The following is a 27772-nucleotide window of genomic DNA, read 5'->3' as shown; positions in this document are numbered from 1 at the left end:
CCCTGCTCTATCTCATAGACCAGGACCTAAGCATGCCACACACTGATGCACAATGGAATAATGATACTCAGCCTCAGGCAACTGAGGGTGGGGAAAACAAACAATGTGCACGCACAATTAGGTCATTTTCATTCCATGATGGGCCAAGTCTCTCTGACGGGGAATCCTACGCCTGTTCTTTTGAAGTACAATGCAAAGATTATGAGCTGGAGGAAGAACTGTCTATCAGGTTCAGTTGAGATGACAACTGATGCACATGACTTAATTAATGTAATTTCCTCGTCTCTGTGCGGGGGGGTGGAGTAAATGTGCTCTCTGTATCTGTTGTGTGAAATGTGTGAATGGGTGGGAAATTTTATCTCATCATTGTTTGTGTTTATAAGGGATGATGCTTGGTGGCCCGACTCACTATTCTGTGCCGACAGTCACGTCAGCATTCCTTTGTGTTTGAACCCTAGAAAAATAACTTTTCTTTTCTGTTGCAACGCCAGACTGTACTGCTGAGGCAAGGTTTCCAGTCGGCTTTTGGTCTCTGTGCTGGAGTTCACATCTCATATACAGTAAAAGGGTTTTTTTTTTTCATCCCTCTGCATGGCTTCCCAGCAGTGCTCATACCATCGAATGGAAAAATTCTGACAAAGTGCATAGCCACTAACACGGTCATTTCCTCTTTAATACATGTCATGGTGAGTGTGTGATGTTAGCGATCTAAAATAAACAGAACGAAAATCTCTAAATACGAGAACAAAAACAATTCGCAGGAACTATTGAAAGGAATATACTATGGAAGCATCAAGGTCTTTTGCCTCAGGAATGTCAACTAAAAAAACTCTTTCATCTATTTGAAACACATACACTGAAAGGGAGAGGGAAAGTTTAAGAGACAAATTCCTGATTTGCACCTCTCCAAATGATCGTTCTGCAGCTCATTTGTAAACCCATTTTTTTTATGCCATGTTGCCTTTCAGCATGCAGGCCTCCTTCAGCCTGACAAGCGTCTGCATGTTTTATCTGATGTGTTGTAAAGTGAAAACTGCTCAGCTTCCCAAGTGGTCTTAAATGTGTGTGGGTGTTGTCGGATAAAATTGAAACAACTACCCCTCAAACTCCCCTGGATAATGAGAAACTCTGATTTCACTACATGAATGACATTTCTGACCCTGGACCAGAGGTGGGGTCCTCCCTGGACAGGTAGTTGGTGAGTTACAGGGCTGACACATAGAGACAGACAACCATCCACCTGCAGGCTATTAAGAGGTCTCCAATTAAGCTAACCTGCATGTCTTTGGACTGCGGGAAGGAAACCAGGCCAGACATGGACCCAGGGACGGGGAGAAAATGAAAATTCAGCATGGAAATGCCTGAAATGGCCAGCAGCCTCAAGCCCAGAACCTTCTTGCTGTGAAGAACTGCAGAAGCACCAGATATTGCCCTTATATATATATCTAATCATATTTCAACATATGTCACAAAATAAAACTACAACCAACCCTGCCTGAGGATAACTTTCTTCTTGTGACAAAATAACGTCTTGCTGATCTAATGTGCTGCCATAAAATTACAGAAAACTGATGTGGAAATGCAAAGCAGTGAAGTTGATTTATGTAGCCAATTGGTATGACGTCTACGTTAAAATAGCTGTGGGATGCGGAAGAGTCAGCAGTCTATATGAATTCTTGACAGCAGAGTGTTACTGACTGTCACAGGAGCAACCCACTACACTGTAATGGCCTGTCTTCTTAAAATTCATGTTGGATTTTTTTCTTGCAATTGCCACAGACCATTTTACAAATAATAATCTCTCTCAAAAACACATTAATTCAGTTACACCGATACCATATGAATGGGTACATGATGTGGACATAAGTATTGGGACATCTGACCTTTACACCAACTGGGACTTTAGTGACATTGTGTCATAAATACATAGATAGCTTTAGCTATAAGAGCTTCCACTCTTCCTTCAACAAGATTTTGGGGGAGAATTCAGTGGGAATTTTTGCCCATTCATGCAGTAGAGCATTTGTGAGTTCAGGCACTGATGTTGGACCAAAAGGCCTGACTCACAATCTCTGTCCCAATTCATCCCAATAGGGGGATTTGATGGGGTTGAGGTCAGGACTCTGTGTGGCCTTTGTGCACTGGGGCACAGTCATGCTGGAATAGAAAAGGATCTTCTCCAAATTGTTGCCACAAACTTGGAAGCATAGCATTGTCCAAAATGTCTTGGTATGCTGACGCATTAAGATTTCCCTTCAGTGGGAGTAAGGGGCTGAGCCCCACATAAAGGGGTGTGTCTACTTTTGTCTATATAATGTATGCATACAATAAGAGTCATAAAGTCATAAAGTGAAAATCACCACAGTATCTGCTGAGTTTTGAGAAAAGTGCTCCACATCCTGGCAGCATTTATTAGGTGTTTCTCATTAACAAACAACTCTGAAAACAACAGTGCAGTTTAGACTCAGGGTTATTAATGACATTTCAGATTACCAAATCCCACAGACTGAAGAACTAAAACATCAGCGAAACAATACTGAAATATGTTAAATAAATGTATGTTAAATGAGATCAAAAGAGTTGAGATCATTAAGTTCAATGTAAACATGACTTCTATGTTCCACAGCTGCTAAGTTGTCATATGAATGAGCATAAATTTACATCAGGTGTATTCTGATTCTGATCAAGTACATCAGAATAGTAGCTGAAACTGTAAACTAAATTTCAAGTAGCAAATTCCTGTGACTGAGGTCATTACTGGAACAATAACTTACTGTACTTACATTCTATCAATAAATAAACAGAACCACAGACTTTGACAACAACAAGAAAAGGTACAAAATCGTATAAAAATTTGTGTATCGCTTTCTCATTTTGCAATATAAATACGGGACAATAAATAAATAAATAAATAAATACATATATTAAAAAAAATAGTGTAATAAAATTTGAGAAATGAATACAAATTAGAGCTCAGTAGTCCTTTCTTTCAGAATGAGTGTGGGGTTGATGTTGCTGCCGCGTGACTGGGATGTGCTTGAGTTGATGATCATGGACCCCGTCTCTTTAACGTCAGGCACATGAAAGGACGCCACGGGGCAGTGGCCCTGGACATTATTGCAGACGAGCTTCTGCAGGGAGGCGGTGTTGACGATGTCGAAACCCACGCTTCCTCCGAATGTGCTGGGCTTCCAGTACTCTGGTGAGCAGATGGGGTTTCCCATTAAGCCCTTGAGGGAGAACGGTGCCCCCATTTCCACCATAGTCTCCCCAAAGATGGCGTTAGACCTGGGCTTTTCCACCAGCAGACCCGGGTAGAGCTCCACGGCGTCGATGTCACCGTACAACTCCTCGAGCACTGCAGCCATTTCTTTCTCTCCTGAGTAACACAAAGGAAGGAAAAGTTTTAATTGGCTCTTCACTCTGGCTTTTCTCACTCGCTCAGTAGCTGCAAAGCTTGCTGATAGACCAAATATGACCTCTTGGTGATTGAAATCCAGCAGACAATAGATAAACATGATCTCTCCTGTCTTTACTTCTTTCTTCTTGTTTTTCCTACTGCCATACACATACTTATGTTTTTCTGTTTTTCAGCAACCATCATCTTAGTTCAACCTTAAATCTTCTCCTCTGAAGCAGGGGGCCTCTCTCGTCTGTTTAAGTTTTGCTCTCTTGTGATGACAATCTGCTTACACTATCTCAAGATGAAATGAACATCTGGTTCTTAAGAGTCACGCAAATAAATTCCTAACCTCCAAAGCTGTCAGGGACCAAAACTGAGTCCAAACCATTTGTTTAATAATAAGTAATCTATGAGCTAAACTATTCTGTAGTGGCTGTGAGTCTTTCTCAAGCAGTGCGTTAAATTCCTGCAATGACATTGCTATTAATAGTTAAATAATAATTTGCCCTGAGGAAACATTTCCTTTGACTTCACGTTTACAAAAACCTCTTTGTTAATCCTCTGACGTAAACCTTTCCAAGTCTCTGTAACCGATCTCAGCTTTGTCTCACCTGTCATGTCTTCAAAGGAGGTGTAGGGCTTCATGGAGAATCGCTTCCTGTAGGCGTTCAGGGACTGGTAGCGCATTTGTCTGCTGTTTTCAATGGACTTAATGGCCACATACATGATAGGTCCTGGGACATTTTGGCCACCAGCGACCTAAAACAATGAATGGAAAGTCAGTTAATCAGCCTTAAAGCAGAGACAGTGACAGCTGTGTTGCGATCTAAATCAAAATGCTGCTACTACAGCTCAAACAGTTCTTACCCGTCCGGCAATCTGCTTGGTAAACGACTCCACAAGGTTGTTGATGCCGTGCTCGGTCACTACAGAGGTGTTGAAGACAAACTGCTTATAGCTGTATTCTTTCTCTTCAATGTGGAAAGTATCAGGCATCAGTGGGTGCCAGTGGTACAGGGTGTTGAACTCGGATGCAATGCGGTTCTGGTACTGGAAGCGCTGGTTGAAGAGCAGCTCAGGGTCGAACTTGAGCTTGAAGTTATAGCCGCTCAGGTGCTGCACGTAGTCCTCAATCACAATCTTGATGGTCTCTCCTACAAGAATGATTAATAAATATTTTAGTTTAGTTTTATGTGCATACATGTGGTCACATTCACCTGCTTACATGTGAGCATCATTTGTGAGAAACAGATGAAAGTTTATTGCTCTGAATGACTATAATTGTATATAAACATGCAGTGAAGCACTAATGAAAACTAAATATTTCCTCTTTCTCATCCTGTTTCCTTAACCAAGATATCAAATCTTGCACTGCGTGCTACGTGGTTTCTGACAGGTAATTACCAAAATAAAAAGTACAGCTTCCTCTTATCAAAACCCCCCTGGTAACTCTATTAGTCCCATGACATTGGAGCATCACATGCCTTTCATGTTTTTATCTGGACTGTATTCTTCCAGCCACATGACAGAAAAGTTTTTATCAGGATTGTCAGGATCTAAACTCACCAATCAGAATGAGCCGTGTGGTCTGGAAGAGCCTTTCATCGTCCCAGTCAGGGTGGACCTCCTTCAGCACATCACATACCCGGTTGTGTTCCCGTAGCCAGATGGTGGCGTACATCATCAGACCAGGGACCAGGCCAAACGCCTCGTGGCCCACAGCGAAACGGTGAGAGTCGGGAACGTGAGGAGGGTAGTGCATTTCAGCGCCCACTTCCTTTACTGTTGGGGGGTACACCTCTCCATTCAGGATCTGCAGAGTCATGCAAGAGAGGTGGCAGCTGTTAGACACTAGTGTGGCCAGAAGCTGTTTAAACTGCAGTACAACAGGTTTCTTCTCTTACCTGATATTTAAGTTTGCCGTCCTTGAAAAGTCGGAGCTTGTGTTGCCTCTCCAGGTTGTCTCCATAAATGTGGCTGAGATCCACCTGAAAGCAAAAACAACAGCATTAATATGCGCTGTATTTTTAGTAAACTGGTCTATTTATTCACAAATTAGGTCTTTCTTGCCTCTCTTTCAGACTAAAATCTGATGTGGCTTGATATCTGATGTGCTTACCCCATGACCTTTAGCTACAGTAAAAGCAGGTCCTTTCTTCATGTCAGATTTGAAGAACTGGTGGGTGAAATGTTGTGCGAAGAATGCAAACATCAGGCTGGTACCCTGTGGGTCTGGGATAAACTTTCTTCTCATCAGAAGCTTCTCAGCCAGTATCTTAACATCAGGCAGCTCCTTTTTACCTAAGGAAACATGAACATTAAGTATACCAGGCGACAATCAAAAACCATGTCAGTTTAAAGGCTGAAAAGCTATAACTGAGGTTTACTTTTGTTGTAAATTCCTGAAACACGTTAAAGATAAAACCCAAAAGAAGCAGTTTCGGATTCTTTAGTTTTGGCTTGATGGAGCAAGTTTCAGTGTCTTCCCTCAGCACATTTCCGCACTCTCAGTCCCACTTTGTAATGGGGCCAAGTTACTCTTGCTCAGTATTAAAGAATCTGAGAAAACTGGTTTTCCAAAGGCAGCACAAGCACACTCACCTGCTACTCCCATAGGGGTTGGGCAATCCTCTGGCACAGGGGGGAGGGTGCGGGTATAGTAGGAAAGGTTGGAATAGGCTTCCCAGCTTTTGTAACCATAATCTGCATTGAAAGTTGGAGGACTATCAATCATGTGGGATCGAGCTACAGGGGAAAAAAAACCAACATTTTGTTATTAGTATAAATGCTCCAAGTGTTACTCCACAAACTGCTGTACAAATTGTTACAAAGCAGTTTCCAATCCATGCTCTCGTTTTGCCCTCGGGTAGAAGCACTTACATGTCAGCACATATCTCATGATGGCATCCCTGAGAAATGAGATGTTGTTAATGATGTTCCAGAAACCCTTGAAGTGGGTGAGAAGATAGTGGACAGTGTTGGGCGACGGCTTCAGGGACATTTTGATCCAGGTGAGGAACTCGGCTGCAAAGGCCAAAATGGGAAATTAATTATTGAACAAATCACAGCAGCAACTGATTCGAGATACACCTCACGTGTGCCATTCATACTCACGCGTGGTGCAGTTTTGTCCATGATATCCTGTGCGTGTGCAGTCACACTCGTAATTGTCTGGTCCAAGCGCTGTGCAAACGCCCCTGTTCTGGCATGGTTCTGAGCAACATGGGTTACCTGTAACGGGTAAAGTCAGTAGAGATTTTACTTCAAATACCAACTCAAATCTGTCAGAAAAAGGCTTCAAATATCACGCACTTCTCCAAAAAAAAAGGCTCGTTCTTAAACTTGTAGTGTTAGAATATTATTTTTAAAATCACTTTCAATATATTCTGACGTCCAAGCATTTAGACATAATTTTCTGTTTTCTCTACTCACCAGCCTCGCAGTGAAGAAAACCCAGTGCCATTAAAAAAACCGCAAAAGTTAATGTGTTCATACTCCACAGACTTTTTGCAGCCGTCTTTCGCTTTCCTTGTCGTCTCTCTGTGAGTCTCTTGTCTCTTCTCTCCTCAGCAGTCTTTTCACTCCGAGGCTCAGAGTTTGACTGTGCAGACATGCGCACAGGCGAACGAGTTTATAAGCGATGATGACATCATGTGACTCTTCGCTCAGCCTTTTTTCATGAGTGATACACACATGGACACAACTGACCAAGCAATCGATTACTAATAGCTTACAGTGAGGACTCTTTTTTATTTCACAAGACCCAATTAGGTATTAAGTGGCAATCAGGCTTTTGCTAATTTACGCTTCCTTTTTTCTCGTTTTTCAATGGAATTCTTTCAGTATAAAGTACTGAAATGAGTTTATTAAAAACATATGACAAAGCTGTATTTTTCTCAAAACGACAAGTAAGCAGTTAATTTTTTTTTACTGTATCAAAACTTATTTTATTTAGTGTTACAATGTGAAAGGCTCATTATAAAGATACGAATTTCCCCTGAATGTCTCGATTACATAGACTTTCCACAGCAGTATAACCAAATTTCATTTTTCAAAAGAGACTTGTTGCATTCCTTACTTTTTAAAGAGGCAAACATAGAGAAATAAAAATATGCTTTGTGTTTGATTCATGATAAGTTACCCGCTGATGTGCTTTCTCTAAGAGATGAAGTCAGTGTTAAGCTTTCTCGACATGCCGTGTGAAACCTATGGACTGCACACAGCCCAGGCACAGCTGTCTCTCTGCTTTGTCTGAATGAATTATAACTTGAATTTACAGTACTTCTTGAGAGCAGCTGGTGGCAATACTTGAGGGTGAAGAGGCACTTTAATAAATTACAACTGTGTCAAACCCAACTATCCAAACCAAAGGGTCTCCTAAACATCGTTCGGCTGGAAACATGTGCCAGCGCACCGACCAAATAAATAACCTAACATTTGACTAATGTAGTTTGCTTAGCTTTATTGTCACCCTGCATATTTCATGTTCCGATTCACACACAACAAATCTCTTTATTCTGCCAACAGTGCCTGTCCTCAGGCGCCCTCATGTGGTGGTTGCGCACTTGGAGAGGTCGGAGAGGAGTCGTCAGCTCCAGCTTCCCTCCGTCAAAATCTGACTCCTCTTGGTTTTCCGCAACTCTCCCCCGCACACATTTTAGTGTGAGGTACTCATTTTTAGCTCTCCGTGTAGTTTGTGTTTTTCAGACTTTCCTTCCACTTGAGGTCTGACGCCTTAATTTGCGATTATCCTGACTGCGCGACTGTGCGTACTGTGAGTCGACGGAGAAGAAGCACCTCCTCCCGCTCCAGTCCAGCGGCGATCGAACGATATTCGCGATCAGCATGACACACTTTTCAGGATTTGTGAGTTGATGTTGTTTTCCTGGTAAGGTAAGGCTATCTTTCCTTATCTGTCCTGTCTTTTCAAGGTACAGTGTCGTGGGTTTTTTTTAAACTGGGACTGGACGGAAATTTAGAGAGGAAGGTCAGCAGCGCAGCGTCTCCGAGAGCAGTTCATTTTACTCAACTTTTAGCATAAGGAAACTGAAAATGCGCTATTGCTACCACAAGTGAGCAAAACTTTACTTTCTCCTTAGCCTCTTTTAAGTGCTGAAGATGGTAGATCAATATGAATAGAGCATGTTGGTGGCTGTAGGAGGCTGAAGTCTTGATCTTCCCTAGTTTTATATTTACATCATTGCAAGCTAGTATCTTCCACTGTAATCTCTTCCTTACATTGTATGAGGTAATGATATCATCTGTCATTGTACGTTGCAATCTCACACCATCAGGACTTGTCAAAACTGACCTCATTCTGTCCAGCTAATAAGAATCAAGCAAAACCTGTTTATAGTGGCCCAAGAGGTTTTGAATGAAACCTGTAATCTAAACTAGAGTTGCAGTAACTTTTGTAATAACATATGTAATAACAATATTGCAATAACGTTTCCTTGTCATAGTTTTGTTGGTGGGAAAACACAGTGATTCTTGTGTTGTTATTTTTTTTTTCACCTCCAACCTGTGTGTTTTATGTCTCAGACAGGATTGCGCTTGTGCAGTAGCAGTCGTACTATAAAGCCTTTAAAACCTTATTTATGTACTTTCTACTGCAGCTGCTGTTTTGCATTATGACTGGTTGCTGTGCGCCTCTCTCACATGTTGCATCCTCATATGAAAATTTAGTTGCTGTAAAGTCTCTGACAGGACTCAGTAGCCTGTGTGTGCCCTTTGTACGCTGCAGAACAAGGGCAGGATGAACTGGCACTTTCAAAAAGTTGGACCACTGATGCAAACTACGTGACCAGTGCTGTGAACACACAGACTCTCTACGTGCTCCCAGTCCCCTCAGTAATGATACGCTTTGGTGAACAACTAAGAAAAGATTTGCTGACCTTGATATGCTATTACCAACACACACACACACACACACACACACACACACACTAACTCTCTCTCTCTCTCTCTGTGCATGCAAATTTCTTAGCACCATATGTTTGTTCAGCCATCATAGAGAAGCCGTAATGTTGCTAAAATTTGTCTGCAAATGTACCATCAACACATAATACAGTGCAGTAGCCCTCAGTTAAAAAGCACACCACCTTTGCTCAGTCATGTCAGCCACATTTTCACTTTCCACTGGCATCATTCTCTCTCATTGTCTCCATGCATGCATGTGGTGTACTTAACATTCACACAGACATAAATGACTGGTATTGGCCCAGCCCTCTTATCATGGTTTTGTGGCTCAGCAAAGTTCCCTTCTCCACTGACAAGATGCAAAAGGCCGATATGTCGTTGACTGACAGTTACTTTGCTAAATGTAATTATCAGAAGGCCTAGAAAAACAACGGTGCATCAGTGTTTTTAAAGTCCGAGCATCACACATTCCCTAGTCTGCTTTTTCTATAAATGTTGTCCGTCTTTCATCTTCCAGGCTGCAAATGCTCTATTTCTTGACTGAGATGCTCCCCTGAGTTAAAGTTCACATCTTGACGAAGGCTTTCCTGAGAATTACTCACCCGACAGCACACTATGGCTTCCAACATAATTGTGAGTATCAGTATTATTTCTTGTAAGTGCAGTAAAAAAAACAGGCAAGTTTAGACAGAAAGAGATTCCAGTGAATCACATTACAACACACATTTCCACTGCTTGTTTTAGGTTACAGGCCATTGAACAGTACTGTAGAAAGAATCTCATTTTTATTGCTCCAGAGCAGAAACTGTTTGTACAAATATTTCAGCAAACATCTCAACAACAAGGTCTTTCTCATTATCACTGCAGCACATGCTAAGGGTTAGTGCAGGTCTTTTCAAGTGGCAAAGATTAGCATGAGAACATCTATCTGATAGCTGCGTTCACAGCCCTCAAAACAGACCAGTTTCAAATCTAGAAATCTCTCACAGCACTTTATGTTTTAAGGACTTGTAAGTGGTTGGCTGAAAGCAAATTCTCTCTCCTGCATGACTTGGGGTGTGCAACAGGCCATCACAAACAAGCAGTTCATTTAAGGCTACTTGTGTCCCTCATGAATGGTCACATCTTAAAAATACAGTGAATATTGACAGATGTAAAGATATTTTAAGAAAGATTGAGCCTTTATGCTGACCAAAACATAGAAATACAGAAAGTTGAAAGGAGGATTGTTCAGAGCTTAATGACCTGAAAAGATGCATGTATTTTACCTTATATATTCCATATTTTTCTCTCTATATTAGGTGCCAATAACGTACTTAGGTTCCTACTGGTAATAGTGGTGGTGTAGATACAGTGGAGGAAAGGAAGACTATTGGAAATTTAGAAGCAGAGGAGAAAAAATGTCCTTTTAGTATTTTGTCTGGTTATCCAAGGGTTAATGTAATGGGAAACAAAGTTGGGTGTGAGAAAGATGGCGTAAACAGCACTGATACTTTGCATTACCTCTAAATACAAAGTATTTAGTAGTACGTTGTGCTACCATATTTGTGGGTGTACACTATAGTAACAGGAGGGACTCTCTCAAATCCTCCCAGAACCTTCCTGATGTCCATCTGATAAAAAAAAAGAAAAAGCTGAACCAAACTGAACTGAATCAATGTTGTATTTCAGGTGGAGCAGCAGTTTTCTCACAAATTCACAGTGACGGTTGTTCGAGCCGAGAACGTCACCAAGGGAGCGCTGGGTGACCTGTGTGAGTCTTAACACACCTTTTTACCTGCCTTTCATGTGATCCTTATGCATTTAATTAACATGTAGGTAGTCTTAACATGCATGTTTGTTTGTTTATTTTCTCTGGACTTCTTGGAGAAAATTTCATTTTACAACAACATGAACAATACAAAAAGTACATATGCTGAGCATGGGGATACTTTTACTTTGGGATACTGCTTTTCAGTAACACTGTCGAATGTGTATGTGCAGTGGACACCCCGGATCCATATGTGGAGTTGTTCATCCCAACGGCCCCCGAGAGCAGAAAGCGGACCAAGCACATAGACAACGACATCAACCCAAAATGGAACGAAACCTTTAACTTCATATTGGACCCCAACCAGCAGAATGTCCTGGAGGTCAGACCTGCTTTTGATGGTCTAGCACAGACTGCACCAGTGCAGGATGACTAGCAGGGATATAATGGGGCTTAAATCCAAATAAACACATCGTACTGTTTTAACCTGATATGAGATAAATGGCACCGTCTGGGAAGCTAGGATCATAATGACTCATAGTACATTAGTTTCGGGTCATCAGAGAAAAAGATAAATAAAATAAGGCTTTTCTGAAAGCTTTGTTTACATCGAGTTGTTCAGGTGAACTTAAAATGCATACCAGAAAAATCTAATGCGTAGCTCTTGAAATGTATTTAATCGTTTAATTTATGATGTTTATTCCATGCAGATAACATTAATGGACGCCAATTACGTGATGGATGAGACACTTGGAACGGCGTCCTATGACATCACCAAGCTCAGCGTAGGCCAGACAAAGACAGAGTCTTTTCTCATTGGCAAAGTAAGACTTTCAACCCCAGCACACTTTTCAAATGATGAGTTACTTTTTGTTAGGTTAAGTTAAGTTTTACCTCATTGATTTTGTTTATGATACTTTGCCTGTTGATATTTTTACCAATCACAACCAACAGCTCCTTTAGTGGGCAATAACCACATTTTTCATTGTTCTGACAGGCAACCAAAGTGTACTTAGAGATGTCGCTCGAGATCTGGTATGTATTCAAATCAAAACTGCTACAATATTTAATTTTTTAAAAAATTGATTTAAGTTTAGTTTAAGTTAATTTAGGTGTTAGCAGTGCAGGATATACTGTGTATGAATGAAGGCTTGTGAACTTATCTGCCACAGGATATGCAGGTATTCAACACTACATAGGAATTCACCCGGAGCAGTGCAGAGTATAAAATTAGAACTTAAAGCAGTTTCTCAATGCAGAACAAGTTTCTGACTCAGCAACAGCAGGATGGTTGTGAAAGTGGTATAATGCATCATAATTCCCCCGGTATCAATGAATAGGGGTCAGTGGGAGGATTTGGAAATGCCATACATGCATGCGTGCTTGAAGGGTTAGTAATTATGAGAAGTTGAGAAGGAAAGCGTGAGAAGCGTGTGTGTATGTGTGTGTGTGTGTGTGTGTCACCTCAGACCCTCAAGGCAGCTCTTATCTGACATAACGATCAGTTTCAGCATCAATGCTTTACTTTGCTGCATACAAAGTGAGATCATAATTATTTGCCTTTCAGCAGAGAAGTAAGAACATGAGGTATTGTTTGATATGCAATGATGAAATGAAACTGAGTACATTAAAACATCAAACCTTAGTTTAGTCAGTATATTTTTATACACACCAAAATTCTTCTCTGCATTTAACCCATCACTGACTGAACACACATGCAAGTTCATTGAAACACACAGGAGCAGTGGGCTGCCATATCAGGCATTAGGGGAGCAATGGGGGGATAGGGGTTGTTAGGTGCCTTGCTGAAGGGCATGTCAGCCGTTGTTGATGGAGGGAAGACCCACCCAAGCTTTTCCTGCCGGTCCAGGGGGGAATCGAACCAGCGGCCCTCCGGTCACAAGCGGCTTCTCCGACCATAAAATCCAAGCTGGCACATTTTTAAAATAATTTCCAGCAATCGGAGGAAAAAAAAACTGATTTTGATAAAAACCCTGAATATTAGATCCAATGATCGGTCAGACCGAAAGCTAGTTATGCTTAGTATGTGGTGTACATGCATGTAAATATATGTATTATGTACTTTTGATACTTAAATATGATTAATGTCAGGTACTTTTACCAGAATAATATTTTAGCAAGACATCTTAACTTTTACTTAAGTGTGACTTTTGTGTACTTTTTACAACACTGCTGTTTTGTCAGGTGTGTTACTAAAACTTGTTTCTGTTGTTTGTTTCTGCAGTACCAACCTGGACCTGCGGTTCAGCCTGGCCCTGTGTGACAAAGAGAAGCAATTCAGACAGACCCGCCGAGAGAGAGTGATGCTGGGCATCAAAAAGCTGCTGGACATGGAGAAACCTCGTTTCCTTCCCAGCTCTCCAGAGGAGGTGGGAACAGAACTGAAACTGTTTTCAGTCAATTGTGTAACACTTGTGAGGCGACCGATTAATGTCATTTTAAGCACTCCGTTTCACCATCTGTTCGCACATCACTACAAATACTCATAAGCGTTTTTACATGTGTCTGCTGTGAGCTGACATGAAGGCGCTCAGCTCCCTGCTCTTTTTCCTTTTGGTTAAATAATTCTGTAAGATTCCAGCATTTTCATATATTTTAGCTGAGTGACTTGACTGGATATCTAAAGGTTTAGTGTAACATTTTTGAAAATACGCTTCTTCATTTCTTGATGAGATGAGGATGAGAAAATCGATTTTTGTCTGTCAAATTTACCTATAAAGTTACAGCCATGAGCTATTAGTTTAACATTAGCCAAGCTTCAATAGAGAGTAACAAAAGCCACCTAATACGTCCTAAGCTTACTAATAAACCTAATATATCTTTTTTGTGTAATCCCGTGCAAAAACAAAGTCGATGCAAATTTAAACGTAAAGATACAGCTAGCAGCATTAGCATACGGTAGTTTGGCACAAAGACTGCACGCAGGGGAAAACAGTTAGCCTTGTTATATGCATAGATAACAAAATCTACCTAGCAGTACTTCTAAAACTCATGATTAACACATTTTTCCCAAACAAGATAAAAGGTAGATTTTTTTTTTTGTTTCTATTTGATTCCAGTCTTATGCGATTTACGCCAACTGCTTGCTGGCTGTAACATTATATTTTGTGTAATAAATGTCATTTCTTGTAATCTAGTTCTCAGCAAAAAAAAGTGAATAAACGTGTTTCCCAAAAATACAGCCACGTTAAGGAAGTGAAGCCTGCAAGCTAGAGCAGGCAGTCAGCTCCAATCCACAGCTATGCATATGACGTACACCCTTCATTCATATATGCAGGGTGTGAATGCAGTATATTGCATTCACAGTTTCACTGCTAGCCTGCTGTGACACCACTCATCTGAAAGCTATGCTGTCATGTGCTGCTGCTGCTGCTGCTCTAAAGCATTTCAAAAGCCTCACCTCCATACCAGCTTCCACCTGTCTGCATTCCTCATGGAGGGGAAGTTAATAGCATCACTCCCCACTCCCTGTTGTGCCAACTTCGCTGTTTTCTTGGGCAGAGTCAGAGGCTAGATACCAAATACCTATGCTGTACATATTTTCCACTTACATAATAGCCAATTCCACGTGAGCTAGCTAGCTAGCTGCTGTAGTAATGTTGTACACTCATATAGGTTAGATGGGTGTGATATGTGTGCTTACTGTGACATCACTCATTTTAGTGCAGATTCACTTATGACATGTAGCATTTACTTGTGAAAACGAAAGAAAACGTTAAATACTCTTCTTTGAGGTCCTTAGGTAAAGTAACCAGATTCTGACTTGCTAAATTTAAATCTGCTAAATTCTCACATTGCTTATTATGTTATTAATGCTTCAACATTTCTCATACTGGGAAGCAAACCATACAGCAAGCCTCACAAAGGCTCCAACTTCTGCTCGTCTGCTGTGAACTAAGATAAATTTCATTTTCTCACTGTTGTGGTTTGTGCTAGATACCCTTGAGGCAGGCCGTAATCTCCAGCCATGTCTGGCTGCGCATGTCTCTAACATATGCCGGAAGCTACGCAGGAATGAGATAACCAGACACTGCCTCCCACTTGCTACAACATCCCTTAACTCCCTACTCAGGATAGCTCTTGCTGAAGTATATCAGAACTGACCAACAGACAAACCCAGAAAGGAAGCAATGTTGCGCAATGTGAATTATGAAATAGTTGAAAATCCAAAGGCGCAAGTTCAAAACAATGTTTCAAAAGCGTGATGCAACTGATAGGGCTCCCTCGCTGTGTGGAGGCGCAGGAGGGAAGTTGCTCAACCTGAAAGAGTGAGCTAGAATGACTGTGAGACTTGTAGTTATGTAGTGTATACTTATGCTATCAAGCATGTCTTTTTTTCAAATTGTGACTCTCTGCTGTGTATGTGCATGTCACAGGTACCGGTTATCGCCATAGCGGGCTCAGGAGGTGGTTTCCGTGCTATGGTCGGCTTCTCAGGTGTGATGAAAGCCTTGTTTGAGTCTGGGGTCCTGGATTGTGCCACATACATCGCCGGCCTTTCCGGATCCACTTGGTGTGTTTTAATTTCCTCTCTTCTCCTCTCTTTTGTGCACCTTATATTACTTAAGATGCTTTCTCTCATTTTGGCTTTCTGTGTGTTACTAGTGTTATGTTTCCTTTGTCTTTTCTTTCCTTCTGACGCTACCTCAGCGTTGTCTCCTCCCTTCTCTGGCAAACCTTCTCTGCTGGTATGACGCTGTCATAAAGCCAAAGAATATCTCTGGCTTATTTCAGAATACATCTTCATGTTTATGGAGTGCCTTATTGGATTACCTTCCTTACAAGTACAATACCTCCTGCATAAACCTTTAGACAGCAGAGTAATATAACTTTAAGCATTAAATGACTGATTTTACAACGTTTTACATTTTATTTTTCTCTTTATCCACTTAGGTACATGTCCACTCTATACTCACACCCTGACTTTCCAAGTAAGGGCCCAAAGGACATCAACAAAGAGCTGATGAACAGAGTTAGCAGTAACCCACTGAGGCTGCTGCTGCCCCAACACATCACTAACTACATCCATGCCCTCTGGAGCAAAAAGGCCACAGGGCAGCCTGTTACGTTTACCGATGTTTTCGGTATGCTTATAGGAGAAACGCTTATACCTGCGGTAAGAGTCACCTGACAGCTGTTGTTTTGATTTTGATGGGATCTCTCATTTCTCCATCTCCTAGAGCTCAATAGTTCCTAAATCCTCCACTTCCTTTATATTCACATTTCATTTCCTCTCTTTTCTTTTGAAATGACAGCCTGCCTGAAGTTTATTTAAGCTTTTTATGTTCAACTCGTGCTGTTTTTCTTCCCCTACATTTTTAAATTGAAAGATTCAAAGACTTTTTTCTCTCTAACCAGAGGATGGACATCAAGCTAAGTAGCATCCAGGAGAAAATAAACCAGGCCCAGAGTCCTCTTCCTCTCTTCACATGTCTGCATGTCAAGCCAGATGTTTCTGAGCTCATGTTTGCTGGTAAATATCTGTCTTTGTGCATTTATGTTAATTTGTGTGTTGCATCGACCTCACGTCCCTCATAGAACTATTTTGCAGATGTAATGAATAACTAGAGATAATCAAATAAGTTTGGCCACATGCAAACTGATAGCAGGACCCATTTCCTTAACAAAAACTGCTCCGCCACCACAGAGAGGATATCATTACGTGGTGGGCTGTCTACTAATGACAGCTCTGTGATGGCAATTGTTGTACAGCAGTGCACAGTGCACATATGCACAACATCATGGCAGACGGTGGGTTAGTCCCTTCTTGTAGAGTACTTCCTCATTGTTGGTGTTGCTGCACCGCAACTGGTGATGTCCTTTAGGCAGTTTCTGGAGCTACTCTGCAACAGTAAATAGGGGACTAACTCCGAGCAGATTTAGCTTCAAGCTGCATTTTCAAAGAAATCGTTATATTCTCATTTGCTGGACGACAATACAATCTCTATCTCGACGATTTAACCTCTGGGGGCAACGGTGAATGTTTTGGGGCTTCTGGTGTTGCCAGATGTCCTTGACAAGGCTCACTCTTCTGTGCACCAGTCATTGTTTCCAGTCAGATTAGTGTCCTGAGCTGTAAACTCACCTGTCTCTGTAAGAAGCTATCTGCATATGAATGCAGAAAAGGTGAGGATGATCAAAAGCTAAATCCTTGTCGGAGAATGCATTGCGGCCAAAGCGTTCTGTTCTTTTGCTCTTGACACACATTGTCTACTTGCATGTGATTAAAGGCCATTCAAATGTGATTAGTCAGTACTACTTGGACTAAAAACAGAAACCACAACAAATAACATCTGTTTATACAGTTTATTACACAATTGTTCCTGTGGTTAATCAAAGGAACCTTTTTCTTGACAAAAATCAAGACTGAATTCTTGTTTCGTTGTCACAGTACAGAAGCTGTTTAATTTCATGTTCAAAGACAGGAACACATGCAGAAATCGTAAAGTATTTCATGATGATGGGAATCATGTTGGTTCGAAAAATCTGTTATGTTTCTGTTACATTAACACTGAGGTTTCGACCTGCAGACTGGGTGGAGTTCAGCCCATATGAAATTGGGATGGCAAAATATGGTACCTTTATGACCCCCGACTTGTTTGGAAGCAAGTTCTTCATGGGAACTGTTGTAAAGAAATATGAGGAAAACCCTCTTCATTTTCTGATGGGTGAGAAACATCTTCTTGTCTCTGCCACTAAACAGTCAAATTATTTTCCATTAATAAATGATAATAATAAGAACTGATTAATAAAATAAACCTGATAATGTACGTACGTTTTCCTTGTGTCAGGTGTATGGGGCAGCGCCTTCTCCATCTTGTTCAACAGAGTGCTGGGAGTCAAAGACACGGCTGGTGGCAGCACTATGGAGGAAGAGTTAGGTAATCTCTCGCTGCTTCTCTTTCTGCATTTGTTTTGTTTGATTGACTGCAAGAGCACAGAGATTCAATAAGTGACAAAACAATCTCACCACAAGGTCCATATATCTGTTCAGTGGCATTCAGTCAATTACATGATCTTCACTTGCGGATTGCTCAGTCGCCAAGCTGCCTTCAGAATTGAGTTCATTCTTGACCCATGCAGTATGAATAGCCACTAAATGGACCATAATATATATATATATATATGTATATATATATATATGTATATGTTTTTTTACCCACTACTATAGCCGGGTAAAAAATAGGACTTTCAGTTGCCGATTCATGATGATTTTTTGCTGGTCTTGTCAGTTGTATCAATCAAATTAAAACAACGAGCCAAAATTTTTAAGAAACAATATATATTCACAATGAGTCTTAATAATAAGTCTTTTTTAAGAGTATTATGTTAACAAAATGACAATTTCAGCTCATAAATATATTTATATTTTGGCTAATTCAAAACATATTTTCTACACTTAGATCTATCTGCTAATACATTAATTATTGCACAGAAAAAAATGGCCAAATGTCAAAGATCTTTGAAGCATATGCAACAGTACATTTTGAAATTGTGGATCCTGAAACATGTCTCGAACATCAACCGAAATGTGTGCCAAAGGTGCTTTAAACAAATGGGTGAGGGTGTATGTTTGCAGATGATGTCATTGTCTTTGGTCTGCAGCGGTCACCCCTGAAACTGACATTCAGATGAGTCTGATCCTATTGTCTGTCATTTCCCAAGTTTGCTTCTTTGTTTCATGCCAGAAATACTTTCACACACCATCAGCTTCTAAAAATAGCCAAACTAAAATTGTCTCAATAGATTTAAAATGTGTAGAGTGTGTGTGTGTGTGTGTGTGTGTGTGTGTGTGTGTGTGTATGTGTATGTGTGTGTTTGTGTGTGTGTGTGATGTTGCCACAACACTTGGAAGGTATCAGCTTCTTGTGATTATTTTGACAGGTCATCGGATGTTTGTTTTGGTTGGACCGTTTGTTTGGGGTGACCTTTAAACATTCAGACGCACTGTGACAATGCGCTGGTTGTACAAAAAGTGCTAAGAACATCTCCGCCCAGTTTAAGAATGTATTAGTTTATCAGGCGTATTGCATTTCTCTGAGGGCTTATTTTGATAGAGCTAAACAATAGACTTTGTGAATTTGATAATGTCACATAACTGAACAAAACTTTATGTCAGGTACAATGTTAATGTGCATATAAATCAGACTAACGTGTTGTAACCTGATGAGCGGAGCTGTCTTGTGTCTTACAGAGCAGATCAAACCACAGCACATCGTTGGAGAAGACAGTCTGGATAATGACGACGAGCCACGTAAAGGTGAGCTGAGAAATGCATGATTCACATGGGGAAGTTACAAACAGAGGCCTTATTATGCCGCATGATAACATTTATTATGGTGCGTGAGATATGTGGCTTTGAATGTTGTTTAGTAAACATTTTGACACCTTGTTGGGTTTGAGGGAAATTGACGCCTTAACACCTTGTGAGTCTTTTTCTGTTAGTGTGACACAGCAACATCAGAAGAGCCACTGTGGTTAGTGTCAAGACAGGAACAAGTTCTGATACGCTGGGCCTTAACTTCGAAGTGTTGGTGACAACGTAGTAACCATACATAGACAATGAAGAGTAAGGAGGAGGACAAGGAGTGTTCTAGTTTTGTTTCAAATTGTTTGATTATGAAGATGGAATGAAAAGAATTCATTAAAAATATTAAAAATTTATTTTAATAGTCTGGGACCCGGACTTAGAGTTATAAAATCCTCTCTGCTTCCTGTTGTTTCAACCTTATATAGTAACTTTAAAGCCCCTGAAAACCTGTGTACACAAAACTGACATATCGTCACCTTTTAAGTTGGCTAAACTTGTCGGCAAACAAGTGCAATTCCATAAGTTATCGAGCAACATTAATTCATCTGAAGTTGTGTTTTTGGATGCTTGAACATAAGTCCAACATTTACCCTCTTTTAGCTCTGTTTTTGGTCTCCATCAAGTCCTGAGGGACTTATGAGGCTGTTAAGCTGAATATGGGAGCATGGAGAGGTGTTTGTTGTTCCTTCCAGGTTTGTAAAAATGCCTCAAATATTCACAGTGCTTGAGGGCAGTTGACTGAAAAGGTGATTTTATTGAGGCCTCAAACCAAAGCAGCTCTTGTTCTCTTTTTAAAGCTCCAAGTCCTTTGGGTTTTTCGGTATCCTATTAATGTCGACAAAGAATTAAATCAGAAATTGGAATATTAAAATATGATTTTAAGACACACTTTTACCACTGCAGGTATAAACAATTCAAAACCAAGTTCACAAAGTCTCAAAGCACCTTTTCATTTTAGTAACGTTGAAGAAATTACTGTGTCCGTCACTCGACACAGGATTCAGTCAAACTTAACTGTTGTTCAAAGGCTTTGAAAAGATTATAAATTCTTTTTTAGAGGCTGAGAGAAGCATGAAACAGGTCATTCAGATATATTATATTACATGCTGAAAGCTAAACTGGTGATTGATTTTTGTGATCTGTATGTTGTTTGTTTTTAATAATTATGTATTTTAGGCATTTAAGTAACCATTTTTGATTTAGTTCTCCGAGTTCTAGTGCAGAAAAAAGATTCTGATCCACAGTTACAACATTTTACTTTATATTTTCTGTCCTTACTTTCATGTCCAGGTGGGACGGAGAACCAAGAGGCAGAAGACGAGTACCATCGCACAGCTCAGGCTAGTTGGGTGCAGCGAATGTTTACGTCGCTCTTCAGTGACTCTGCTTTATTCAACACAAGGGAGGGCCGGGCCGGGAAGGTACCTGAATGTGTTCATCAATGAAAACCATGAAATTATGTAACGCTTCATACAGAACACTGTATGTGCTCTAGCTGCGTTCTTGTTTCGCTTTTTCTTATATTCAGATTCATAAAATCTGCCTCTTTTTCCCTCTATAACCCATCTCACCCCTTTTCCAGGTTCATAATTTCATGTTGGGCCTGAACCTGAACACAAACATGCCGTTCTCTCCAGTCAGCGAAGTCACGTGTCACGCCCCTACACCTGAGGAGGAAGTGGATGCCGTCACAGGTAAGAAGGATGAATAACTGTCACAATCCACTGCTCTCATACTGAATCTTTGCGGTCAAAACATTAAAGTCATGGGTTGGAAAACTGAATCAGTGAGTTGAAATAAAACAGGGGGAACAGTTGATAATTCTCTGTTGATTAATCATTGAAAGGGACTTTGTTCATATTACATGCTGCGATAGATTAAGTGCTACTGAAAGGTGTGGTTTCAACAGTTTTCCAATAGTACTTTACTTCCACTGAACAGGTGAGTCATTACTCAGTTGAAACAGCCAACGATCGGGTCGCACCGAATGAATTTTATCTATGGAAATCATGGTCCAATCATGTTCCTGCGTGATTTTCATTTAGTACGATTTTCTCAGACCCAGATGAGTTTGATCGTATTTACGAGCCTCTGGACGTGAAGAGTAAGAAGATCCATGTGGTGGACAGCGGCCTGACCTACAACCTGCCCTACCCTCTCATCTTGCGTCCGCAGCGTGGCGTTGACCTCATCATCTCCTTTGACTTTTCTGCGCGACCCAGCGACTCCAGCCCTCCATTCAAAGTCAGAGTCTTTTCACAGTCATGAAATGCTAAAAATTATTTGTGCAAGCAAGGGAATCACGAACACATTTTTTTCCTCATTTGTTAATGTATGGCACAGGAGCTTCTGCTGGCGGAAAAGTGGGCTCGAATGAACAAGCTTCCGTTCCCCAAGATCGACCCCAGAGTCTTTGACCGCGAGGGTCTGAAGGAATGCTACGTATTCAAACCAAAAAAAGGGGAAAAGAACTGCCCAACCGTCATCCACTTTGTCCTGGTCAACATCAACTTCAGGCAATTCAAAGCACCTGGTAAGTATGCACATATATGGAGGTTTCCACACGTGTGTGAGGAGGAAAATATGCCAAAGCCCTTTTTTGTTTTTATAGTAATTCTGTTTTGCCGTCACTGCACATGAGGCATCTCTTCCTCGAAATTACACACTGGAACTCAACCACAGTTTTTCATGTGTGGCCAAAGGTTGGGCCCCTCATCTGAGTGACCCCATTAAAAATGTCTCAGCTCGCGGAGGTGTTGTGCTGGAAATAACGTGTCTGCCTTTAAACATACCTTCAGTGTGACTGTGTGTGCATGCGGTGATGTGTGTTTTATGAGCTGCTCGGGTTGAATTATGGTTCCTTAAGGAGCCAGGTGCCGATAGGGAATCTCTCGCTCCAGTGGGAGAGATCTGTGTGTAAACAGGTCATATATCACGAGCCACACAAAGACACACTAACACCACATCTCCACATCTCCACTGCTGCCTCTTTACATTCACTAGGTCATCAGCCCACATATTTCCGCTGTCTGTTTATGGATGTTACATAAGCTTTTTACACTCAAATCCAAAGGACATCCGAAGGAAATTACACCTTAAATGGACTTCTTGTCGGTTTACTAGAAAAAACAAAGTACCTTAAGATTATACTCATGTAACACTACTACTAGGATCAGTACATACATACTTAGTCTTTTCCTGAAACAAATCGGTACAATAATCAATCCATCCACTAATCATAACTTGAGAGACTCTAGCGTGAATAGTCTTTTTCTTTTCTGTACTGTGTACAGCTGCAGGTACTTGTTTTCTGTGCATTTATTCTTTTTTTAGTGCTCATCCTTCCCTTATCCTTGCATGCTTTGCACCCTCTATATCCTGTTTGCTGCTATAACATTGTAATTTATTTAGCTTATCTTATCTTATCTTATCTTATAAAGTAATTAAACTAACTAAATTCCACTTTAATTTCCAGTGGGAAAATCCACTATAAAGTTCTCACTTTACACATAATCTCCTGCCATCTTCTTTAGTGACAAACCGCTCAAAGTGGAGAATTTATCGTAGCTAAAACAAAGAAAATCACAAACCTGAGTGCTCAGGCCCGTGTGCTGAAAATCTGAGGCTCAAACTTCATTTTTGATCAAATCAAATTAACAACAACCATTATTATTAAAACAATTAAAAGAAGAAGAAGAATGGACCTCAAAGTGAGACTGTCCAATCAGCTGCTGTTTACATATAGCCAACGTATCATATCTTTGAACCCCAAAATCAACTCTGTTTCCGTTCCAGTGGAGTTATTGTGAAAAGGGAGTTTTTTAAATGTACTTTTTAACTATCTTACTTTTTAATTTTCTTGCAGGTGTTCCCAGGGAGACTGAGAAGGAGAAAGAGTTGGCTGATTTTGACATCTTTGACGACCCCGAGTCACCATTCTCCACTTTCAACTTCCAGTACTCCAACGAGGCCTTCACCAGACTTCATAACCTGATGGAGTTCAACACTCTCAACAACCTGGAGGTCAGTTCTGCCCTTGTGGTGTGAATGCGGTTTCTAGCATCAAACGTTGGGAAACAATAGTGATGTGTAGGGCAAATGTTGCAGTTACATCAGAGGATTAAAAAGTGATTTTGAAGATGGCCTGATCATCCCCTCGGGCATTCATTGTTAATCTACCCTCATTCAGTGTTGTCAGTGGGGAAGTTTTTAATTTTTGCGTTGTCGCTACACAAATATCAGTTTGTTGAGCAACACTAAACACTGCAAATGCCAAAGGACCGGATCTTACACGTCTTGTCTAGTTTACAGGTGTGTCAAAGTGAGAGGTCAGATTGACTTTCACTTACTGTCTCTGACTCACTTCCCTGCTAAGTAAGGAATCAAATGTGATACAGCGTGTTTGATTTCAGCTGAAGGTCAGGTCAGTTCATTCAGAAAAACCTACAGATAAGATATTTTCATAGCTCTTTATGGGGCTGTTTTTATGAGTTTGGTCTCAGCCTCTTACTTCCAGTGAAGGGAAATCTTCACACCAAATCACACCAAGACATTTTGGACAATACTGCTGTGCTTCCAAGTTTGTGGCAACAGTTTTGGGGAAGAACCTTTTCTATTCCAGCATGACTGTGCCCCAGTGCACAAAGCAAAGCTCCATAAAGACATGGTTGGATGAGTTTGGTGTGGAAGAACTTGACTGGCCCACACAGAGTCCTGACCTCAACCCCATCCAACACCTTTGGGATGAACTGGAACAGAGATTGTGAGCCAGACCTGTTAGTCCAACATCAGTGTCTGACCTCTGCTCTACTGTATGAATGGGCAAAAATTCCCACAGAAAAAACTCCAACATCTTGTGGAAGCTGTTAGAACTGTTAAAGCTGTGTGTGTGTTTAGAACGTAATGTCATTAACGTCCCTGTTGGTGTAATGGCCTGGTGTCCCAGGTGTATCTCCAGCATTGTTGGATGACAGTGAAATCACCAGGGAACCTGCCGATTTTACATTTGATAAAACTGTTTGAGCTTTTGAAATACAGTATAGCTTCATGGATTTGATGTAATGGTGACTTTTCCTCACTGATGATACATACTGACTAACAGAAAATGGCATTTGGATTTTAATCCCTGTATTTGTCTTCTGTAGGTGATCAAAGAAGCCATCAAGGACTGCATCGTATCCCGGAAGGAGAACCCCTTGTGCCGCTCCCTTCCTTTCGCCCTCAGTGAGATCCCAAAAAAGAAATTTCTCAAAAGTGATCCTCGGGTAAAACCGTGGAATCTTTTGGGAAACGATAACCAGTAACTTGATCTTGAACTTGAAGACTTAAAGTGGACTTTAGGGTTTTTTTTTTTTTGTTGTTTAGATTCTGTCTTAAAGTAAAGCATTTTCTTTTTGGAAAATGCCATCATGTTGATCTCTTTTCTATATGTATACTTTTTTTATCACACTTTTAATTTTGTAAACAACCTTAACGTTTACTGGTAAAAGCCTTTCATATACAAGAACGTGTGGCTTAATGCACCAACGTGGCTACTGGGGAAACTGTTGGTGTCTACTGACCACAAACAGCTGATAAAGACTGGATCAACATGTACTGAGCGCTGCAGCTAATGTCTGGCTGCATCACAAACAACAGAAGATTGTTTGAGTAGTTTCTTTATTTTTGGGGCATTTCCTACGTATCTCAAACTGTACCATCTCTTTGTTCTTCATGTTTGAAAGAAATGTTCCATTCAAATCCATGCGCTCATTCACTTGCCTGTCATTCATGATGTGAATGTGGACGCCTCTTGGCTTCGGTTCATGCTGCCTACAGCAACGCTACATTTGCATCTTCGCTCTCTGAGTTGTGCTTTGCGTTACGTGAATGCTCTGTAAAAAGCCTCACCTGTACTGTACCTGTTAGCTGAACTTTCCACATTGAATGCGCGACTACAGAGCGTGCAAATGGTCGTGTTTTTACTATTTTTTTTTTCTGCCGGGTGGCTCGTCTAAACATGTAATCCTTTTTTAGAACATGGAAGAGGAGCTTGTAACCATTGGTTTTGTTTGATGACAACTCCTAAACACGCCGAGTGCATCCCGTCTGGATACCTCAAACATCTCAATGATGCTTTTCCACCTACAGGGAAGGAGCACTCCCTGCTCTCCTGCAGGGAGTGTCTCATATTAAAGCCACCATTTTGGAAAAACAAAACTCGACACCATAGAAACAGCCCCACTTCTTCGCCCTCTCCCACTATGCTTCTCTCCATTGGGATAAAGGTGTGTTTATTTTTCCTGACCGTGTTGTTTCAGACTGCATTTGATACACAAGCACAGTTTGTTTTTCTCAGGCCATTTCCTCCTGCAGCTAATCCAAACTTGCCGCAGGACTCTTCAAACGCCACCTCCCCCCCTCCCTCCTGTACAGTGAAGTGGAGCTTAGGTCAGAGCGAGGGAGGTCTGGGTGGAGGGGTGAGTGCGATCACGAGACCCGCTCGCACCTGAAAACAGCGGCTCTCGGCGGCGTTCAGTGAAATTTTACACACTACACCTACACCTGCAGCAGTGGAGGCCTGGAATCTGACACACTGCACCAATACCTGCAAGGGCCCTGGCAGAGCTCACACACAGAGCAGTGGAATTTTACACTGAAGCACTTTTGACCCCTATTTGCTCATGTTTCAGCCCTGCCGCTAGAAACTGAGAACACAAACAAAGAAATATTCTGGAATTTTACTGCAGGGATTCGCGACCGGCGAACCTTTGCAACTTGCAGCTTTATGTTGATTTTTTTTTGTTGTTTTTTGGCAGATCGTTTGTGTCTGTATTTGCATGTTTTCCTGTAGCATCACAGCATTCCTTTGTGTTTGAGGGAAGCATTTGTATGCTTTCATTTATTTGTGGCTGAATGAGGTTGAAGTTCAAGTTGTGCCAGCAGTCAGTTGGCTTAGCTCGGCACGAAGACCACGAACAGGGGGAAACATCTAACTTGGTTTTGTCCAAATGCATCACAATTAAAATGTATTAAAATAACAAACATAAAACAAGGTATGAGTTGCAGGTAAGAGCATTATCTTACCTTTAGAGACAGGCCGCCAAGCTGTTCCACCTTGTTTCCAGTCCTTAAGCTAAGCTAAACTGTAACAGACAAGTATGAGATCGGCATCAATGTTTTCTTTGAGGTCAGTTCACAGAAAAAGCATAATTTATGCATATGTACAAAATGTTGAAATGCTCCTTTAAGACAAAGTTTATACTAAGTATTGATCATTTTATGGCGACATCTTGTCAGTCTCTGTGCCATCAAGTTATATTTTTATTTACTTTGAAGCATTAAGTTTGTTAGTTTAGAAAGCATACATGAGTTGTAGTCATTTTAGCTTTTAATGTTTTTTCTCATATCACATTTTTAGGATCTTTGTTAATGTTTACAGATATTTGATATGCGAAATTTTTTGCGAATCAAGACGTACATAAATGCTCCTGTGATCGTTGACTGTATTATAACTGGCAGAACGCCATGCAAAATGTTTGTGTGCATCGTAAAAGGATGATAATAAAAGAGAGAATTTATTATGCGTGTAATGTTTTCTGACAAAATATTCGACACCCTTCCTTCATCCTGAAAAACTTAGAGGAACAAGTTCAGTTTCAGCATGTTCGCTTTTCTTTTGTTTGTTTTGGCTGTTTGACGGGATTGTTCTGTGAGAACATCTCAACAAATTTTTAGACATGTAGACTTCAGTGTGTGTGCTGGACACACACAGAATCCACAGCAGAGATGTGAAATTTCAGGTGGTCTGTCTAACTTATCACCATATCTCTGTCAGGGGATTTATTTTGCCTGTTGTCAGGTCACCTCACATCAACATTCACAAATGAACACCCTGAGCACAATTCTCAGAGTTGGTTCCCGGGAATTATTATAAAAATAATTCTTATTCCTTTTTATCATCCTGTTAAAAGTTTGTTAGATCGTATTGAATGAATGGCTTTAATATTAACATTTTAAGACAATATTTTATTTATTTTGAGGGGAAACGTTTTGCTGCACCTGCAGTACAAAGAAGCCAAGAGGGCAGAAAATATCGATATAAAAGGCACAGGTTTAATATATCTGTAAACAGACTACAAATGGACACAGCGCCAAAGCTTTGCATGCACATCATCAAATCAAAGTCAAATCTCAAGTACAAGTAAATGTGTATGTTAAGTCAAAATGTTCAGTGATTATGTCTGTGATGTTGACATTATGTCACAGTGTGTCAGTGTTACATATCCATGAAGAGACTCCGGGAGAAAGAGACCGAAAAAAAGAGCAGAGCGGAGTTGAACCCTTTTTTCCTATTGCATTTTATTCTATATTGTGGTATAATTTATCC

The 27772-nt window shown here is 40.8% G+C and overlaps 2 protein-coding genes across 2 annotated transcripts; one reads left to right on the top strand and one right to left on the bottom strand.

Annotated features, from left to right (window-relative positions):
• Window positions 1-2376: 2376 nt before the first annotated feature.
• ptgs2b (prostaglandin-endoperoxide synthase 2b) lies at window positions 2377-7043 on the bottom strand. The gene is made up of 10 exons (XM_046392353.1): window positions 6836-7043; window positions 6518-6634; window positions 6284-6427; window positions 6005-6148; window positions 5523-5704; window positions 5308-5391; window positions 4970-5216; window positions 4271-4557; window positions 4015-4162; window positions 2377-3379 (listed from the first exon to the last, which is right to left on the bottom strand). The coding sequence occupies exons 1-10, from the start codon at window positions 7014-7016 to the stop codon at window positions 2967-2969; spliced, it is 1947 nt and encodes a 648-aa protein (XP_046248309.1). The 5' UTR covers window positions 7017-7043; the 3' UTR covers window positions 2377-2966.
• A 904-nt stretch (window positions 7044-7947) lies between these two features.
• Window positions 7948-26964, top strand: pla2g4ab (phospholipase A2, group IVAb (cytosolic, calcium-dependent)). Its single transcript, XM_046391988.1, has 19 exons — window positions 7948-8296; window positions 9840-9955; window positions 10994-11075; window positions 11306-11454; window positions 11783-11896; window positions 12070-12107; window positions 13318-13462; window positions 15470-15606; window positions 15987-16209; window positions 16452-16566; window positions 17624-17761; window positions 17885-17974; window positions 19288-19353; window positions 20695-20825; window positions 20987-21098; window positions 21464-21648; window positions 21748-21937; window positions 23270-23427; window positions 24549-26964. The coding sequence occupies exons 2-19, from the start codon at window positions 9938-9940 to the stop codon at window positions 24705-24707; spliced, it is 2250 nt and encodes a 749-aa protein (XP_046247944.1). The 5' UTR covers window positions 7948-8296; window positions 9840-9937; the 3' UTR covers window positions 24708-26964.
• Window positions 26965-27772: the final 808 nt, after the last annotated feature.

Source organism: Scatophagus argus, chromosome 6 (genome assembly GCF_020382885.2).
Source record: "Scatophagus argus isolate fScaArg1 chromosome 6, fScaArg1.pri, whole genome shotgun sequence".
In the NCBI taxonomy this organism is placed as follows: domain Eukaryota; kingdom Metazoa; phylum Chordata; class Actinopteri; family Scatophagidae; genus Scatophagus; species Scatophagus argus.
This window is presented reverse-complemented; position numbering and strand designations above follow the sequence as displayed.

Coding starts and splice junctions, on each gene's coding strand:
- ptgs2b (XM_046392353.1), bottom strand. CDS start 7,016: ATGTCTGCACAGTCAAACTCTGAGCCTCGGAGTGAAAAGACTGCTGAG. Junction 5,705..6,004: donor AACCCCTATGGGAGTAGCAG/GTGAGTGTGCTT, acceptor ATGTTTCCTTAG/GTAAAAAGGAGCTGCCTGAT. Junction 4,163..4,270: donor CCAAGCAGATTGCCGGACGG/GTAAGAACTGTT, acceptor TCATTGTTTTAG/GTCGCTGGTGGCCAAAATGT.
- pla2g4ab (XM_046391988.1), top strand. Junction 11,455..11,782: donor ACCAGCAGAATGTCCTGGAG/GTCAGACCTGCT, acceptor TATTCCATGCAG/ATAACATTAATGGACGCCAA. Junction 16,567..17,623: donor TTCTGAGCTCATGTTTGCTG/GTAAATATCTGT, acceptor TTCGACCTGCAG/ACTGGGTGGAGTTCAGCCCA.